This window comes from Mus caroli, unplaced genomic scaffold (genome assembly GCF_978045245.1).
Source record: "Mus caroli unplaced genomic scaffold, Mus_caroli_1 scaffold_4, whole genome shotgun sequence".
In the NCBI taxonomy this organism is placed as follows: domain Eukaryota; kingdom Metazoa; phylum Chordata; class Mammalia; order Rodentia; family Muridae; genus Mus; species Mus caroli.
In genome coordinates, this window is record NW_028227259.1 from 95,716,104 (window position 1) to 95,733,437 (window position 17,334).

At 43.4% G+C, this 17,334-nt stretch overlaps 1 protein-coding gene across 1 annotated transcript; it reads left to right on the forward strand.

The window, feature by feature from the left end:
- Positions 1–2,177: 2,177 nt before the first annotated feature.
- Positions 2,178–10,764, forward strand: Odaph (odontogenesis associated phosphoprotein). Its single transcript, XM_021164010.2, has 2 exons — positions 2,178–2,241; positions 9,395–10,764. Exons 1-2 carry the CDS (start codon positions 2,178–2,180, stop codon positions 9,709–9,711), a joined length of 381 nt encoding a protein of 126 aa, XP_021019669.1. The 3' UTR covers positions 9,712–10,764.
- The last annotated feature ends 6,570 nt before the right edge of the window (positions 10,765–17,334 follow it).

The following is a 17,334-nucleotide window of genomic DNA, read 5'->3' on the forward strand; positions in this document are numbered from 1 at the left end:
TTAAAGGGACTACTGGGACCCTTAGCCCTCCCCCTCAGCTTCCTGGTCACCATGAGATGAGTAGCCTGTGCCCCTACAATAATGTTTTCACCACAGTCCAAAAGCAGCAGAAATAGCTGGCCAAGGACAAGAACTTTTAAACTATGAGCCAAAATAAATCTTTCTACCTTATAAATTGATTTTCAAGTATCTCATCATGGTGACAGAACGCCAACTAATACAAATGCCATGTCAAAGATCATGCCTCCAAACTGATAAAAAATACAATTTTTTTTTTGAGACAGCATCTGACTCACTAGGCTAGTTTAGAATTCATAGGTCAAGCCTTCCTTCCACATCAGCCTCTGAAATACCTGCAATAATTGACTAGTGTCACCATGCTGGCTAAAACAGATAATCAAATGGCAAGTGAGAAAAGAAAATGATATTAGAAAGTTTGGGGTTTTTCCTTTTTCTTTTTTCTAACGAGAACCAGCCTCTTAATTCTTGTGACCACTTCCTGTTACTCTCACAACTGAAAGAATCCTCTTGGGAGACCAGCCAAGCACCAGTGTGTCAGGCTGTGGTGGTTTGAATAAGAACGGCCTCCATATGCTCATGAATGTGAATAGTCACCAGGGAGTAGCACTATTTAAAAGGATTAAAGGGATTAGGAGGTGTGGCCTTGTTGGAGGAAGTGTGTCACTGGGGGTGGGCTTTGAGGTTTCAGAAGCCCATGTGGAGCCCAGACATCTCTGCTTACAGATCAGTATGTGGTTCTCAGGTACTGCCCCAGTGTCTACCTGCACAAGGACAGGCTTCCTGTCATGACGATGATGATGGAATAACCCTCTAATACTGTAAGCCAGCCCCCATTAATGCTTTCTCTGTAAGAGTTGCCTTAGTCTTGGCGTGTCTTCCCAGCACTATAACAGTGACCAAGGCACATGTTCATCTTACAAGCAAGTTGGTGACTCAGAAGAAAGTCTAGAAAGTAGACTTATTAAGTTATCTAAGTCTAGAAAGTAGACTTATTAAGTTATGCTCCAAGTTTCTTCATTTTTGTTTAAACAATGACCATAATGGCCACAAGGAAAGACACTTTTCTAACCAAGGCCCTTCCCTCATGGGCAGACATAGGGCAGAGAAGAACCATACACTTGGGTCAGAATCTAACAGCAGCTTCTTCAAACACCTGGATCAGGAAATCTCCTCTTCCCTCATGATTTGCTCCAGGAAGTCAAGCTATGTGGTGAGGAGCTAAAGGAGTTCTTTTCTGTGGGGAGTTTGAATGAAAATGGCTCTAATAGGCTCATGCATTTGAATGCTTGATCTGAAGTTGGTGGAACTATTTGGGAAGAATTAGGAGGCATAGGGGTAGACTTTGAAGCTTCAAAAACCCATACCACTTCACATTAGGTCTCTCTCTGTCTCAGGCCTGTGGATAAGATATAAGTTCTCAGATACTGCTCCAGCACCATGCCTGCCTGTCTGCTGCCATGATTCCCCACTATGGTGGCCATGGGCTCAGCATCTGAAACTGTCAGCCCAAATGAACTCTTTTATAAAAGTGGCTCTCGACCCCATGGGTTACGACCCCTTTAGGGGATAAAAGACCCTTTCATGGGGGTCGCATATCAGATATCCTGCATATCAGATATTTACATTAGGATTCACAATAGTGGCAAAATTAGTTATGAAGTAGCAATGCAATAAAGTTATGGTTGGGGAAAGGGGGAGTTACCACAACATGAGGAGCTGTATTAAAGGGTTGCAGCATTAGAAGGGTGAGAACCCCTGTTCTATAAGCTGCCTTGGTCAGGTCATAGTGTTTTGTCATAGCAGTAGAAAAGAAACCAAAATACCTTCCCTTGCAGCTGGAGAGCCATGGTTACAAGGAAAGAGAAGGCACTGAGGTGGGGAGTGTTTGGAACTGGCAGGACAGTGAAGGTAAGGTGGCTTCCTTCAGTCCAGAGCGAAGGAGAGGTGCGTGACGCCTGCCTGGCATTACCAGAAGCTTTAGGTTGACAAAGACTGTCTGGTATTTCCTTGAGAGTTTCTTACTCTCCCACCACAGGTCCCGGTGGTTGTGGTCCACTATGCAAATGCAAATTGCCTGACTCAGGTTGCTGCCAACTCACTCACTCTCCTTTAAAGCAGCCTGGGGCCCAGAGCAGTGAGTGCTCAGGACAGAAGCCATGGCTCCAGCTTTCCATGTCTCCTGGTTACTGGTCAGCTGGTTGGTGGTAACTACAGCAGAAGGTAAGAGTCTGAGTTTTTACCTACTGTGTGTGGGTTAGATAAATAATACCATACGGGAAAACAAAGGTGTCTTCCATGGTTACAGATTTCCATACGTTGGAAATGTTTCTTTGCTACCATCAGCCTGTGTGAATGAAATGAAAGGCTGGGGTGGCTCACCTGAAGACCTGGATCCCAGTCTTAGTGTTACCTCTGTGATTTTAGGGTATACTTGAGCATTATATATGATTATGCATTGTTGTGGGGCTGGAGAGGACAACTGAGCTATATGCAAAAGCCTCACATTAAAAGCACTGCATCAACGTTACTGTTGTTACTACAGTTACTGGTTATGGAGCTAACAGTGTTAATGTGGAATTACAGCACTGTCCGCCTCCTTTCATCCCCAGCAGCCAGCTGTTCAGGCTGAGTCTTTGTTTATTGCTTTAATGAATCATACCTGATGAGCTGTGTCTTGGCTCTACCAAGGTGAGCAGATTTCCTGAGGCTAATTTCTCCCCTGCTCCTATTCTTGCCCCCTATCCCCCCCCCAACCCTGCACGCCTCCCCTTTGCTCTCCACTGAACCTGCAGATGCTCTGAGCATTGACATTGGATTTCAAGTCCCTACCCAAGGGAAGATATGGAAGATAGGAGAAAAGAAATAGGAAGGAGAACCTGGGGGCCCTGCATCTAGTATTTGTTTCTGTAATTGACTTTAAATGCAGAACTAGGTGCTGTTCAGTGAGGAGGGATCCAGTGTCAGACAGAGCCTCTCGCCTTACTTACATTCCTGACCTAGGGGAATTCAAGGGGTTCAGTGAGACTTCATTCATCTTCCAACATTTTCTCTGCAGTTGTTCACACAATGTTTGAGACAGACTGGAGAAAGAGAGAGGCATCAGAACTTATTGTTAGATACCCAGAGATCCCCTAACCCATCCTCTGCACAGACTACAGCAATTCCCAAGGTTATGGACATCTGCTGAAAAAGAGGCCACCTTCTTTCCAGTTTATGGGGAGCATATAGTCACAGAACAAATGTTGTTGACATCTCTTGTTTTGTTCTCTCGAAGCTTTGGAAATGGCTAAATAGGTTATAACGAGATTAGAGATTTCAATTATATCTAAAACTATCCTTTGAGGGCTGAACACAGTGGTGTGTGCCTCTGATCCTGACACTCAGAGGCAGAAGCTGAAAGATATCTGTGAGTTCAAGGCCAGCCTAGTCTATGTAGCAAGTTTCAGAATGGAAAGCCAGGGTTACATAGTAAGACAATGTCCCCAGACAAACAAATAAAAATGTCGTTTGAAAGGTGAGATTTGCCGGGCGTGGTGGCGCACGCCTTTAATCCCAGCACTTGGGAGGCAGAGGCAGGCGGATTTCTGAGTTCGAGGCCAGCCTGGTCTACAAAGTGAGTGCCAGGACAGCCAAGGCTACACAGAGAAACCCTGTCTCCAAAAACAAAAAAAAAACCAAAACAAAAAAAGAAAGGTGAGATTTGGTCTCTGAGCTTGGCAGCACAGGTTCTAGGTCATCACTCATTTCTACTTGTCCTCTGGGACTGACTGCCCAGCAGGAAGGCTCACATGGTCCCTGTGCCCTTCACCCTCCAAGAGCACCTGCTCCTTTCCTGCCTCACATCTGCTCTCTGCAATTCTGCTTCGAGTAACAGCAATTAAATGCTACTGTAATATCACACTTACAAATCTTTCTGGAGGCACTTTATTGTAAAATAGATCGTTTTTCTCTGACATCTTTGGATTGTCAAAGCAGTCTGTACCTCACCTCCAGTGTATGTTCCATGCCTGTCTGGCAGATCTGTCTGTATCTAATCTCTTTCCAATCCTCAGAGCAGGCACTGTGTCTTTGTCCTCACAGCGTTTAATTCAGTATGTGATATGGGATGTGCACACTGCTGACCCGACATAGAACATCCTGAAGGGAGGGAGGGGGGCTTAAGCACATTTTCTGGGCTCTAAATTCTTTATCTTTCAAGTGATGAATTTTACAAAAATAGCCAATCATTCTTGGTGTCCACAAAATGAATTGAGTTACAGTTATTATGAGTCAGTTAACCACAGCATTGGTATTTCTTTGTGGTTGAAGTCTGAATGGGCACGGGAAATCTAAGATTCCAGGTGCTTGCTCTGTAAGGAAGAATGGCGTGGGTAGACCCAGGCTTGCTGCTATAAAAATCACTACAGCTCTCTACAAAACAGCTCTTGACTGCCCAGATAAACCACAGAGCACAGGTAATTATAAAAAGATCTTCTCATCATTACCTCTTTTTTTAAAAATCGAGCTAGTTTGGGGGTATGTTACAGATTTCACGTCTAGACTATAATAAGCCCATTTAAGATTGATATCCAAACTTCAAACAATATTTTGGCTTGTATTATACAATACTATAATTTTAAATATAAATTATTATTTAAAACACTCTAAGGCTGGAATTAAATTCTCGCTGAGTACCACAAAAACACCGAGAAGAACATCCAGTGTCTGCCTAGTCATTCAGAGATACACCAAGTCTTCAAGGATAACACTGTCATCCAGGGAGTGTTCCAGCAATGACCAACAGAATCAATAATTCCTCATCTTCACAGAGTTCCTAGACTTATGATGTACTTTAGTCCTACCCTTACCTTGATGCACACAGATCTTATATAAAAGATAAACAGATAAACCTAAGAAGTGAAGCTTGTGCTGCTAAAAATCCTTGTATAACATTCACAACCTTAACAATTAACAATAACAACTGCTAACTTAATAAATGTGTACTATGCAAAGGGAATCTCCCAGAACCATTAATATCTTATCTTGGATAATTTCATAAGCCCATTGGCTAGACCACACTATTCTTACATCTTTCAAATAAGGAAAAAAAAAAAAACCCTCAGGGGTGAGGTGATCTGTCCTTAGTCACAGTATTAGAAGCAGGGACCCTGCCTCTGGAATATCACACTGCCCTGCCTTTCCAGATGTTTGTTTGTTTGTTTGTTTGTTTGTTTTGAGACAGGGTTTCTCTGTGTAGCCCTGGCTGTCCTGAAACTCACTCTATAGACCAGGCTGGCCTTGAACTCAGAGATCTGCCTGCCTCTGCCTCCTAAGTGCTGGGATTAAAGGCATGCACCACAACTGCCTGGCAGATGTTCTTTAATCAACATTCAAATGTGTGACCTACTTTGGTCTTATTAAGTTTTCAGGATGCTTAGCTTTGATGTACAGTGCCCTTGCTGGTGTGTCAGTGTGGGAAATACATGTTAATCTTCACACTGTCCTTAATAGGTAGGAACATAGAAACTTATGCTGTTATAGAAATGAAGCTTTCTCTCCATCGGTTTAATTCTTCCACAGGCCCTGGGTGTAGGGCCAGTCTGTAAGATGGTCTGATGGGCATTTCAGGAATGCTAAGGACATGGTTCATAAGTTCAATGCTGGTGGGCCAAGACTGCTATGGAAGTTTTGCAAGTTCCCATCACCTGGCGTCCAGGCAGGGAAGATCTCCCTAAGGAGGTCTGACTTGGGCACTACATGAGAGATCCAGGACAAGAGGAACTCTAGGCACCGGAAGCCAAAATTTAAGCCCAAAAATATTAAGGACTTTTGCCAAAGCAGCATTTTGGGGTAGAGGGGACAGCACTGTTTAACTGTTTGAATGGGTACAAAGCTTACAGCCCTCTTTAACAAAAGAAGAACCTAAGATGTTATTAGAGATTGCCCAAGTTTTCACTCTGAAATGTGACATTAGGTAAACTTAGAGAGGTAGAATTCTTCAAATAAATCGAGATGGTATTTTCAAGGCAGTTTGAGGAGAAAACAAAGATAATGATGTCAGGAAGTGAGAGAGGTTAAAGAGATAGGTAGGCGGAGTCAGCTGAGCGAGGGGAAGAAGCCAGATAGCATCAATTCACATAGATAGTCTTGACCTTGTTGAGACAGACTGCCAAACCAAGTCCTAGGGCTCCCACACTTTATTTTCACTTTATATGTAGGAGTGTTTTGCCTGCACACCACCTGCATGCCTGGTGCCCTAGGGGTCTAAAAGAGGGTGTTAGATCCCCTGGAACCAGACTGATAGTTGTAAGACACCATGTGTGTACTGGGAATCACACTGAGTCCTCTGGCTGAGTAGCCAGGGCTCTTAACCACTGCGCCAGTGCTCCAGCTCCAGTTCTTACGTTTGAGGACACTTGTAGTAATAACTTGTAAGTAGTAACCCACTGTAATCATCATGTGATTAGCTTGCTGGGAAAATATCAAAACATGGTCTCGTCGACTGTCCTGGGTAGGTGATAGAGGGAAGCTGCTTGTGGATTCCCAGAAGACAGCACGAAGTTAAACACCTCAGCCTGGTAGAAAAGTCTTCTGCATGCTCTAGCACCAACCACTATGGGATTTAGAGGTCAGCTTCAGGGCATCAAGAAACAAGATGAGCCTATGCAGCAAGTGGTGGTCAGGATGTTTATAAAGCAGGATAGTTCACTGGATGGCAGAGCTCAAGGCCTTGCTGAGCCTGACCTATTAGCCAGCTATCAGGATGAAACTTCCCAGCAAAGCTAACTTCTCTCCTAGTGGCTAGATTCTGAGTATATAAAGTTTTCATGTTACAAAAGTTAGGAATTTATCAGAAAGAATGAACATTGTGGGATTTAGTTATCTTCTATAATTTGATGTTTCTCGACCTAATTTCAGTCATATCGTTTCAATATTCAGTAGTCTGGATAGGTGTGGGGAAAATTACCAACCTTATAAAATGATTATCTTACAAGTATGACAGTGTATACAACTACATACAGGTCTAACCACAGCCATCCTTTTACCTTCTTTTACCATCTCCCACTATCAACTACCAACCCCTCTCAGGTGCTCCCACAAATCTCCATCCCACTTTCAAGTCTCGTTTTGGTTTTGCTTTGTGCTTGTTTTGTCGGATTTAACCAAGGCCAACCAAGTAGATGTGGGTGTGAAGGTCTCCACTAGAGCATAGGTTGGTGGCTCCATCACTGAAGACAGTGACTTCCTCTCCAGCAGTCACTGACAACCTGACTAATTTATACCAGCTGAATCAGAGAGTGCTGGGTTCCGTGAGAGGTCCTGCCTCAATAAATAAAGTAGAGATCAAGTTATAGAGATGCCCAACATCAATCTCTGGTCTCCACACATGTGTATACATAGTCATGCCCACACAGGCACACATGTATGTGAACATGCATACACATACTATCTTGGGGGGGCAGGGGAGGGAGAGGGGAAAGAAGGCTGCTTACCATACTATTACATGGAGGCTGACCTCTCCATCAAATTTCAACTGGCCAAAAAGTCACACATAGCCACTGTCCTACACCTCCTACTAACATCTCCCACTGTGTCTTCACAGTAATTCTCAAGTGAGAATTTAATTCCTCAGTGACTAGCTGGTGACTGTGTTGAGTATCTAGCAATAGCCCAATCAGCCACAGCCAGGTGTTCAAAGCTGACATATCTAAGAGTTGTGGGTTTAAAAAGGAACTAAGGGGCTAGTGAAATGGCTCAGCGGGTAAGAGCACTGACTGCTCTTCAGGAGGTCCTGAGTTCAAATCCCAGCAACCACATGGTGGCTCACAACCATCTGTAGTGACATATGACACCCTCTTCTGGTGTCTAAAGACAGCTACAATGTACTTACATATAATAAACAAATTCTTAAAAAAAAAAAAAAAAGGAACTAAGGTCTCTGGCAGCTAGATAATTATATCCAGTGTGGCCAAGAAATTCAAATCAACTGTCCTGGGAGAAGAAGAGGGGTTTTTGATTGGTTGCTTGCTTGCTTGGGTTTGGTTTGGTTTGGGTTTGGGTTTTGGTTTTCAATTCACCAGAACGCTCAGCTTCCTGGAGGATGTTCATGTTTCCAGCATTCACATCTGTTCAGTCTTCTCATGTCTAGACTGATATGTTCTAGGCCACAGAACTCTGCACAGCAGAACTTACTTTTGCAAGACCAACTCAATTGGGTAATTCATGCACGGGAACAACTAACCCTTGGCTACATCCAAATTTCTTCTCAAAATCAAGATGTGTGCACTGGTCTTTGGCACTATTTTCTTTATTTTTTATTTTCTCGATAGTAAATAAATTTTGTTTTATTTCAGTGAGTCTCTCTTAGTCAGGGTTTCTATTCCAGCACAAGCAGCATGATCAAGAAGCAAGTTGGGGAGGAAAGGGTTTATTCAGCTTACACTTCCATGTTGCTGTTCATCACCAAAGGAAGTCAGGACTGGGAACTCAAGCAGGTCAGGAAGCAGGAGCTGATGCAGAGGCCATGGAAGGATGTTACTTTCTGGCTTGCTTAGCCCAGAGATGATACCACCCATAATGGGCCCTCCCACCTTGATCACTAATTGAGAAAATGACCCACAGCTGGATCTCAAGGAGGCATTTCCTTACCTGAACCTCCTTTCTCTGTGATAACTCCAAGTTGACACAAAACCAGCCAGTACGGAGTCTTAAATGATATACAAAACAACAACAACAACCCCCCCCCCAAGAAACAAAAAAACCCTAAGTCTTAAAGGTACGGCTTCACCACATTTTATACTGGTATACATATGTGTATGCATATTACACATATCCAAATCTACTTAATGAGTACTGAGATCAAAGTGTAGAGCATTGCTACAGAGTTCTTGGTTAACTCCTCCATGAAATCACATTTGTGCTGATCCTCATTCTGACTTCTTACCTTAGCTCCACTTTGCTTATTCATGAACACTGTACACCTTTTTGTGTTTAATTTCCGTTGTTTATTGTAGCTTGGATTCATCTGGGTGTCTAGGTCCTGGCTGGTTTTGCTTTTCATTCCGGGGACTGTTTCATTGTATGAAGTCTATGGTTTATTTAGCCATCCTCCTATTGATGGGGGCATTTGGATTGTTTAGGTTACTGTAACCTATTTAGGCTACGAGTGTCTTTGATAAATATGTATTTATTTCTTTTGGATCAGTTCCCCAGATAGAAATGTGGATCATTAGCTGTGTCCATACGTCATCTCCTTGAGTCACTGCAGTTCAGTCATACTTTAAAATGTCTCTGTTTGATTCTTATCTCTCTCCAAGCCTCACCCTGAGGGATCTAACTGTCTTTTGCTTCTGCTGCTAGGCCCATTTCCTGACCTACATTTTCATTTCCACAGGACAAGATGTAGTCACCCCTCCTGGCGGCTCACAAAATAACGCAAAGCCTACAGACTGCCAGATCTTCACACTCACTCCTCCGCCCACCACAAGGAATCTGGTAACAAGGGCCCAGCCCATCCCAAGAACACCCACGTTTTCTTTTCCACCAAGGGGGCCCGGCTTCTACCCGAGGTTCCCTTTCCTCCTTCCAAACACCCGTCGCTTCCAGTTCTGGCCTTTCTACTGGCCGCGAGGTAGACTGATCCCTTGGAGATTGTTCCTTAGAAGACAGCACCAGAGCGGAAGCTCATCTGAGGAGAGCAGGGAGAACTGAGAAGCCCAAGAATCGACGCCTCTGGAAAGGGTGATGAAACTGTTTCTCTCGCCAACCTAAAATCCCTGCATTGGAAGATTAAGTACCCTCAATGACAGTGACGAGATTTTTTTTCTTTTTCTTTCTTTTTTTTAATCAACAACAAAGAGTTTGGATTACACATTTTTGCTTACAAAATCTGGCCGTAACGGCATCGGTTTTATTCCACAGGATATTAGTGCAAATAAAGTCTTTTAGTGGGCTGTTCTAATAATTTTTATCCGTACTTGGACACCAGCAGTATTAATCAACCTCCACTTGCAATTAGAGTGAAGGGCATTTTAACGAGACCGTTATGAGCCAAATGCAACCATTAGTGACACTCTTCGTACTCAACGGGAATCTTAGAGAGCAGATGGATCTACAAAGAGCTTTAAAAGAAACTATAAAGATTAAAGCAAAAAGCCATCTAGAGAAAATGGTTCTAAGTAATACTCTAATTTTACGGGGAACTACCCAACTCAAAATATTTTACCTGTCATATCCTAACTTATTTTTAGTATTACTATTTACTCATATTAATTAGACAAATGCGTCATTGTTTCTCCTGTGATTGTCACATAGACACATACTTCTCTTCAAACTTTCAACATGGCTCGAATCAAAAACTGGGCTTTAAAATTACCTGGACATTAGTTGACTGCATCTCAAGATGAGGGCCTTGTGCTCTCAGGGGAGTGAGAGACAAGGCCTTGTCCATTTGGCCTCTCTAGCAAACCCTGCCTCTCGCTTGTGCCACTCACTTTGCCATGATGTGGGAACCGGGGTTCTATGCATGAGGCCAGTGACTCCTTCTTGTTCTCAAGAATTATGTGCAAACGCTGCTGCTGTCATTGCTGTGACAAACAAAGAAAGAAAACTCAGAAAAACACAAATGCGTGAGAATTCTGGGAATGGACATCCAGGAAAAGAAGACAGATGGTCATGCCGGCATGCTTCTTTCCCGTGTCAAATGGGAAAGGATAAAACTTAAGCCATGGTAGCCAGTAGTGTAAGAAGGGATACTTCCTTCAAATTTAGACGCTTAAATTAAAGCCTATTTGAATCCTGAAAATATATTTTGAAATGAACTTTACACATTCTCTGTTTGTTTGGTGGGGAGGAAAAACAAACCAGAAAAAGACAAACATGAAGAAAGATAAAGATTTGGATTTTAATCTCATGTCTCTCCCTGGCTCTTCACAGCACACCTATGTGCTTGGCAGTCTCCAAGAACCTTGCTGTCTCAAACCAACCCTAAGTTTGATTGGGGCATTTCCTTTCCAAATATTAGAACTTTTGCTATTAAAAAAAAAAAAATTAACCAGCCTGGTCTACAGAGTGAGTTCCAGGACAGCCAGGGCTACACAGAGAAACCCTGATTCGTAAAAAACAAAAACCAAAACAAAACAAAAAAATTAAGGGCTGGAGAGATGGCTCAGCGGTTGAGAGCACTAACTGCTTTTCCAGAGGTTCTGAGTTCAAATCCCAACAACCACATGGTGGTTCACAACCATCTGTAATGGAATCTGATGCCCTCTTCTGGTGTGTGTCTGAAGACAGGAACAGTGTATTCATCATATATATAAAATAAAGAAATAAAATCTTTTTTAAAAAAATTAATAGTTCTGGGCATAGAAGGTAGTGGAGAGAACCGGTTACCAGTGATCTTCTGACCTCCACACTGACACCGAGACACCTGTGCCTCCCCTCTCCATGGACACCTCTCACACATAATAATAAATGTAAATACAAGTTAACAATTAAAGTCTAACCCCTTACGAGGCCCTGTTAGGTGGTGTGTAAACCTCAGATTACATAGTAATAATGGATGGCAGGTTTGGTGTATCAGTCACTGTGTTTGTTGCTGAAAGCTGGCTAATTCTTCCAGGCTTGACAGAATCTTCTTTAGGTAAAGTGAGATAACACTGCCCCACTCCCTGTAATGGGTAAAGATGCCTCTATGCTAGGCAGCACACACTTGCACTCAAACCTTTGAGCTCTTATGACTTAAACACATTTCTATCATTCTTCTGGCTTCATGAATTTTGCTTCTAAAATATGGTGACTCCAGACAAGTGTGTTGTGTTGGAGTGTCTCCAGCCACCAATGCCTTCTAGGGATCTAGCTTCTCCAGGGCATTCCGATGTGCATTCTTTTTAACATGAAGCTGGTTTGGGAGCAAAGGGGTCTTTCAGAGGGATATGAGCATTCTGTCATGTATTTTTGGCTTTGAGGTGTGAATAACCAGGTAAGTCTACAGTTCTAACTATATCCCATATAGATAAGCTCAGTTTAATCCTACAATAAACTCAAAGGGAGGGATATGCTCAAAATTAGCATCTTCAAAAATGCTGACCCCATGAAAGGAGAAGGTTAAAGAAAATGAACGAGCATGTCTTGCCAGATAATGTAGTGTGGGATCCTGAGATGGGAAGGCTGGCAGTAAGGGCTGGGGGTTGGAGGGTGGCCATAAATGATCTGGCAAACTTAGAATATGAACAATATATTTAGTAATGCTGTTATACCAGTTCAGTTTCTAAATTTGCAATTCTGGAAGAGAATATCATGTTCTCAGAGAAGAGATTCTAGGGCATTTGATGGAGAATGAGAGCCTAATTTCAAGAATTCAATCTCAGATCATTCAAGGGAAAAAAAAATGAACTTGATAGATGCACAATAGGTAGGTAGGTAGATGGTTAAGTGGGTAGATAATAAAATGTTTTTACAATTGATACGCCTGAAAGTAAAGGCCATATGAAATTCTTGCTGTTCTTCTATATTGTGACATCATTTCAAAATGATAATTTAGAAGCATTCTTTTTGTTTTGGTTTGGTTTTTGTTTTTTTTGTTTTTCGAGACAAGGTGTCTCTCTGTGTGTAGCAGCTTTGGCTGTCCTGGAACTCACTCTTAGATCAGGCTGGTCTCCAACTCATAGAAATCTAATGCCAGTTAAGTCTTTTTCATGTGTTTGTTTGTTTTAAGATTTATTTATTTATTTCATGTATGTGCATACACTGTAGCTGTATTCAGACACACCAGAAGAGGGCATCGGATTCCATTACAGATGGTTGTGAGCCACCATGTGGTTTCTGGGAATTGAACTCAGGACCTCTGGAAGAGCAGTCAGTGCTCTTAACCGCTGAGCCTAGAAGCATTCTTAAAGATAACACAGAGAGGCTGGGTCGATGGCTCAGCAGTTAAGCATACACAGCAGCGACCTGAATTTGCTTCCTAGCACCCTTATCAGGCTGCTCACAACCACCTGTAACTCCACTTCCAGGGTATCTGATGCCCTTTTCCAGACCTCAAAGGCTCCAGCATTCGAGTGTGCACACATACACAAGAACACACATATACACATAATTAAAAAATTTTTAAATCTTTTTAAAACACACACACACATAAAAGTTACTCTTATATTTATCCTTGCCTTAAAGAGAAGTGAAAAAATAAAACCTCACCCCCACAGATCTCACTGCCAGCCTCTTAATGATTCTCACATTAGCTGTAAGAGTTCTGAACATCCAGACCAATGGTTCTCAACCTTCCTAACACTGCAACCCTTCAGCGTAGCCTTGTGTTGTGGTGACACCCAATCATAATTGTTTCTAAGTCATTTTGCTACTGTTGTGACTCATAATACAAATATCTGAAATGCAGAATATCTAATGTGACCCACATATTAGATATTTGACCCTAAAGAGGTCAGCTCAGGGCCTTTGGAAAATTCCACCAGGCCCCAGAACATGAAGGCCCCTCCCCTCCTGGAAGAGAGAGGTCATGGAGCACATAGGCACCCCTCCCCTCTGGAAGGGAGGGGCTGATTATATTCCTCAGAAAAACTGCAGGACAGACTGACTGTTGGCTGCCTGCAGATATGGGAAGCCCCTACTACCTCATTCCCTAAACACCAAACAGTTTAGAGGGTACACTGTTCCACCAATCATGTTGTGCCTAGTTGCTGATGCTCTATTCTGCCCCTGAAAAGTGTATAAAAACTCGCAGAATAGGCAGCCGGAGGTCCTTGCCTTTCCTTCAGGTGCAGGACAGCCCCAGCGCACTGGAACAATAAATTCCTCTTGCTTTTGCATCGATCCCTGGCTCCCGTGGTTCACACAGGGAGTTCTCAGTAGTTAAATCTCCTCAGAGTCTTACAACCCCCAAGTGGGTCATGACCCACAGGTTGAGAACACGTAGTCTAGATTGCCTGAAGTGAGACATGGTGAGCATTTATGTCAGAGAAGCTACTTTTTAATTGGGGGAAGGGGAGGTTTGCCTGGAAGCACAGTTCTCAAAGGGAAAAGTAGGGGGTGAGAGATCATATTGACCCATAACCACCAATAGCAGCTAGGCCCATTTGGGTTACATTTGAGCTTCCACTGTTGGTGATGAATACTAGACGTGAAAAAATATCTTTAAGATTTTAGAACCTCTGACCGTAACAGAGCTGCTTGTGGGCCAAGAGGCCAAAGATGACACAGACTGGGGGAAGGGGGCAGGAACCACCTTCATCTCCACACAGAAATCATTCTTGCTTGCACCCTTCCCAGTCAAAATACAGCAACATTTACACCTGGGAAACTGCTCAGCCTCACACTGGACACTGGCTTCATCACAAAGGGAATCCACCTCAGTAGGGAGGAAGAAAAATGTTGTAGGCTGCAAGTGGCCAACAAGAGATGGGCATCTAGGCTGGAGGAAGGATGTGTGTGGTCTGAGACTGTCTGCTACTAAATAACTGGTTTGTGACACACTGAATCCATCCATACACACACACACACACACACACACACACACACACACACACACACACGAGAGGGGGGGGGGAGGAATCCAACTCAGGCTGTCAGGCAGGCTTGTGGCAGGCCCTTACCTTTTGAGTCATCTGATGACCACCTCAGCTACTTCCTCTGGAAGGGCAATCAATCTTAACCACTGACCATCTCGCCAACCCATCAATGGAGTTTTCTTTTTTTAAAACTACTACAATATAAAGGAAATCGGTATATGCACACTAATTATAGTGGTAGCTTTTGTTTATCAAATAAGCATTTGAATAGTCCATTGACCAGCAGCTAGCAAGAATAGACTAAATAGAATTCCCCTAGCATAGTCTTAGTGTGAACCAATACCATCTCCCTTCCCTGACAGGTGTGGTGGCACATGCCTTTTATCCAAGTTCTTGGGAGGTAGAGGCAGGCACTCTGAGTCCAGATCAGTTGCCTCTGGATAACAATTTCAGGCCAGCCAGAGCTACATAGTGAGTCTTTGCCTCAAAAAGAATGAATGAATGAAAAAAAGAAAGGAAGGAAGGAAGGAGAGAAAGAGAGAGAGAGAGACAGAGAGAGAGAGAGACAGAGAGAGAGAGAGGAGAAAGATGCCTTCCCCTACTAAGGCAGATTTGAACTACAATGGTGGTGGTAGAGTTTTGCTTGCGCCCTCTCTCTCTCTCTCTCTCTCTCTCTCTCTCTCTCTCTCTCTCTCTCTCTCTCTCCGTTATTGTTGTTGTTTGTTTTAAGACAGGGTCTCACTATGTAGCCTTGGAGGGCCTGGCATGAGATTTGTAGACCAGGCTGGCCGGGAACGCAGAACTCCTTTAGCTTCTGCCTCTGGGCGTTTGCCACTGCACCCACCTCACTCAACTACATTTCTCATAGTTTTAAATCTAACTCTATACTTCATATATCTGACGAGCTGAAAGCCCCATGAACAGAGACACATGGGTCAAGCAGAAAGTGCCTCCCTCACTTTCAACACTGGAATATTAGGGTACATGTAGATTAAGGTGCAGCAATTAAATGATGTGACTATAAAGGGTAACCATCACACACATTCTAGAAGATCCCTCAGAGATAATTCCAGCGACCCATAGACCACCTCCACACTTCCTTCCTGTCCCTCCCACACCTCCTTCCTGTCCCTCCCACACTTCCTCCCTGTCCCTCCAACACTGGACTCTCTTCCTGTTTCACAGCACTCCACACTGTCACTGCTGCTGCTCTGCAGCCTGTTGCGGCCTGCCCGTAGTCCACAACACGAACGGTTCAACTGAGAATGGCAGTTCGCTGAAAAGAGAGGAATCTAGATGGGGCGGAAGAAACAATGGAGCTAAGACAAATCCTGATCAAAGCTCAATTTTACTATTTCCAGACACTCCGTTATAAAGGAAGGGGGAGGGAACCCAATATCCCGCCAAGTAACTCAGGGTCCAGTAGCAGGACAAACACGTGTGTGCCTCCAGGCAGCAAAGGCAGGTTCCAGCAGTGGGCGTGGCAGGACAAATGAGCCGGTAGCTCCACCCTTGAGCAAGCAGGTTCCAGGCTGGGGGAAGGGAGGCCACATTTCCTCCCATTAGTTAACAAAACAAAAATAAAAAAGGGGGTGGCCTGAGGCAGAAAAATTATCTATGTTCAATAGTTCTGCCTGAGTTCTTAGGGCTAAAGAAAAAACCTGTTTCCGTGGGATTCCCTAACTTTTCTAATGGTAAACTGTATCTGGCTAAGACTGTCTTTAAAGCACTGACAGAATAGCAGCGCTGGGCTGTAGGCTCTGACTTTATAATGCTAATTAGTGCTGAATAGGTAGCTACCTGTTTGCATTTTAAGTAGGGCGTTGGAACCCTGGCTGAGTTTAACTAAACAAATTTAGAATAACACTGAGCTGATAATCCTCCGCAATTTTGGGTGACAGGCAGGGGAAACAGTGTGAAGGGGCAAGACCAGCTCTTTAGTACAAGGCCAGTTGGCTTTTTTATTTGGGTGGGAGGCAGTGAAGGGCCTGCCCTTACGACAGCAAGGTCTCCAACCTCTCTCCCCCCTATTAATTAAGTTTAAATAGGCAATGCTTAACAGAGGTGATCAAATGATTTTTTTTTTCATCCATAGATGAGTGGGCCTTTAACCTTGACTTGGGTGGACATTGACCTGATTCCTCCCGTGAGCATTATAACAACTCACATCTGTGGCTCTTGGTATCTTTTGGGGAGGGGAGGCAGAGCCTTAAGTATTTTTGGTTTTTAGCTGGAGTCAGATACCAACCTCTTTCAAATCAGGTGTGTCGCACAGGGAACTCAGAAACGGTCAAGCTGGACCTTCCCTCCGCAGTAATCTCCTGCACCAAGCGGTACCCATACTGTATTCATATGATTATGAATCAGTAGCGCAGTTCTGAGTTTATGCGCGGTCTCTATATGAGACTTGTCAACCTCAGATTTAACAAGGCCTAGACAAGAATTATGTCAGTATTAACACCATTAATTTTGGTTAAACTAGGAGCTGAAAGTCTTTCCTCTTCATCTCTGTTATTTCCAATAGCCTGAGAAACTAAGGACACCTTGCAGTAACAGCAAGGGTGAAAAGCCAGAGGCCAGCTAAGGGACTAAGCCCATCTCTATCAAAATAAGAACTAATCTCTGTAAATATATATGAAATTTCTACTTCCGTAGCTCTCCTGGTAAATCTAAATCTTATCTTAGACTGAAAACCACATGCTGGGATGTCCTTGAAAGGGAGATTAGCAGTACCACCTGTTTGCTCTTAGGGGCGGAGAACTGGAGAATGTAGATTGACCTGCTTGAGAAAAGGAAGAATTCTAAACAATGA

Bases quoted from the DNA above. Each gene is read 5' to 3' on its own strand.
- Odaph (XM_021164010.2), top strand. From the start codon at position 2,178: ATGGCTCCAGCTTTCCATGTCTCCTGGTTACTGGTCAGCTGGTTGGTG. The intron at 2,242-9,394 runs GTAAGAGTCTGA...TCATTTCCACAG, and splicing joins GGTGGTAACTACAGCAGAAG to GACAAGATGTAGTCACCCCT.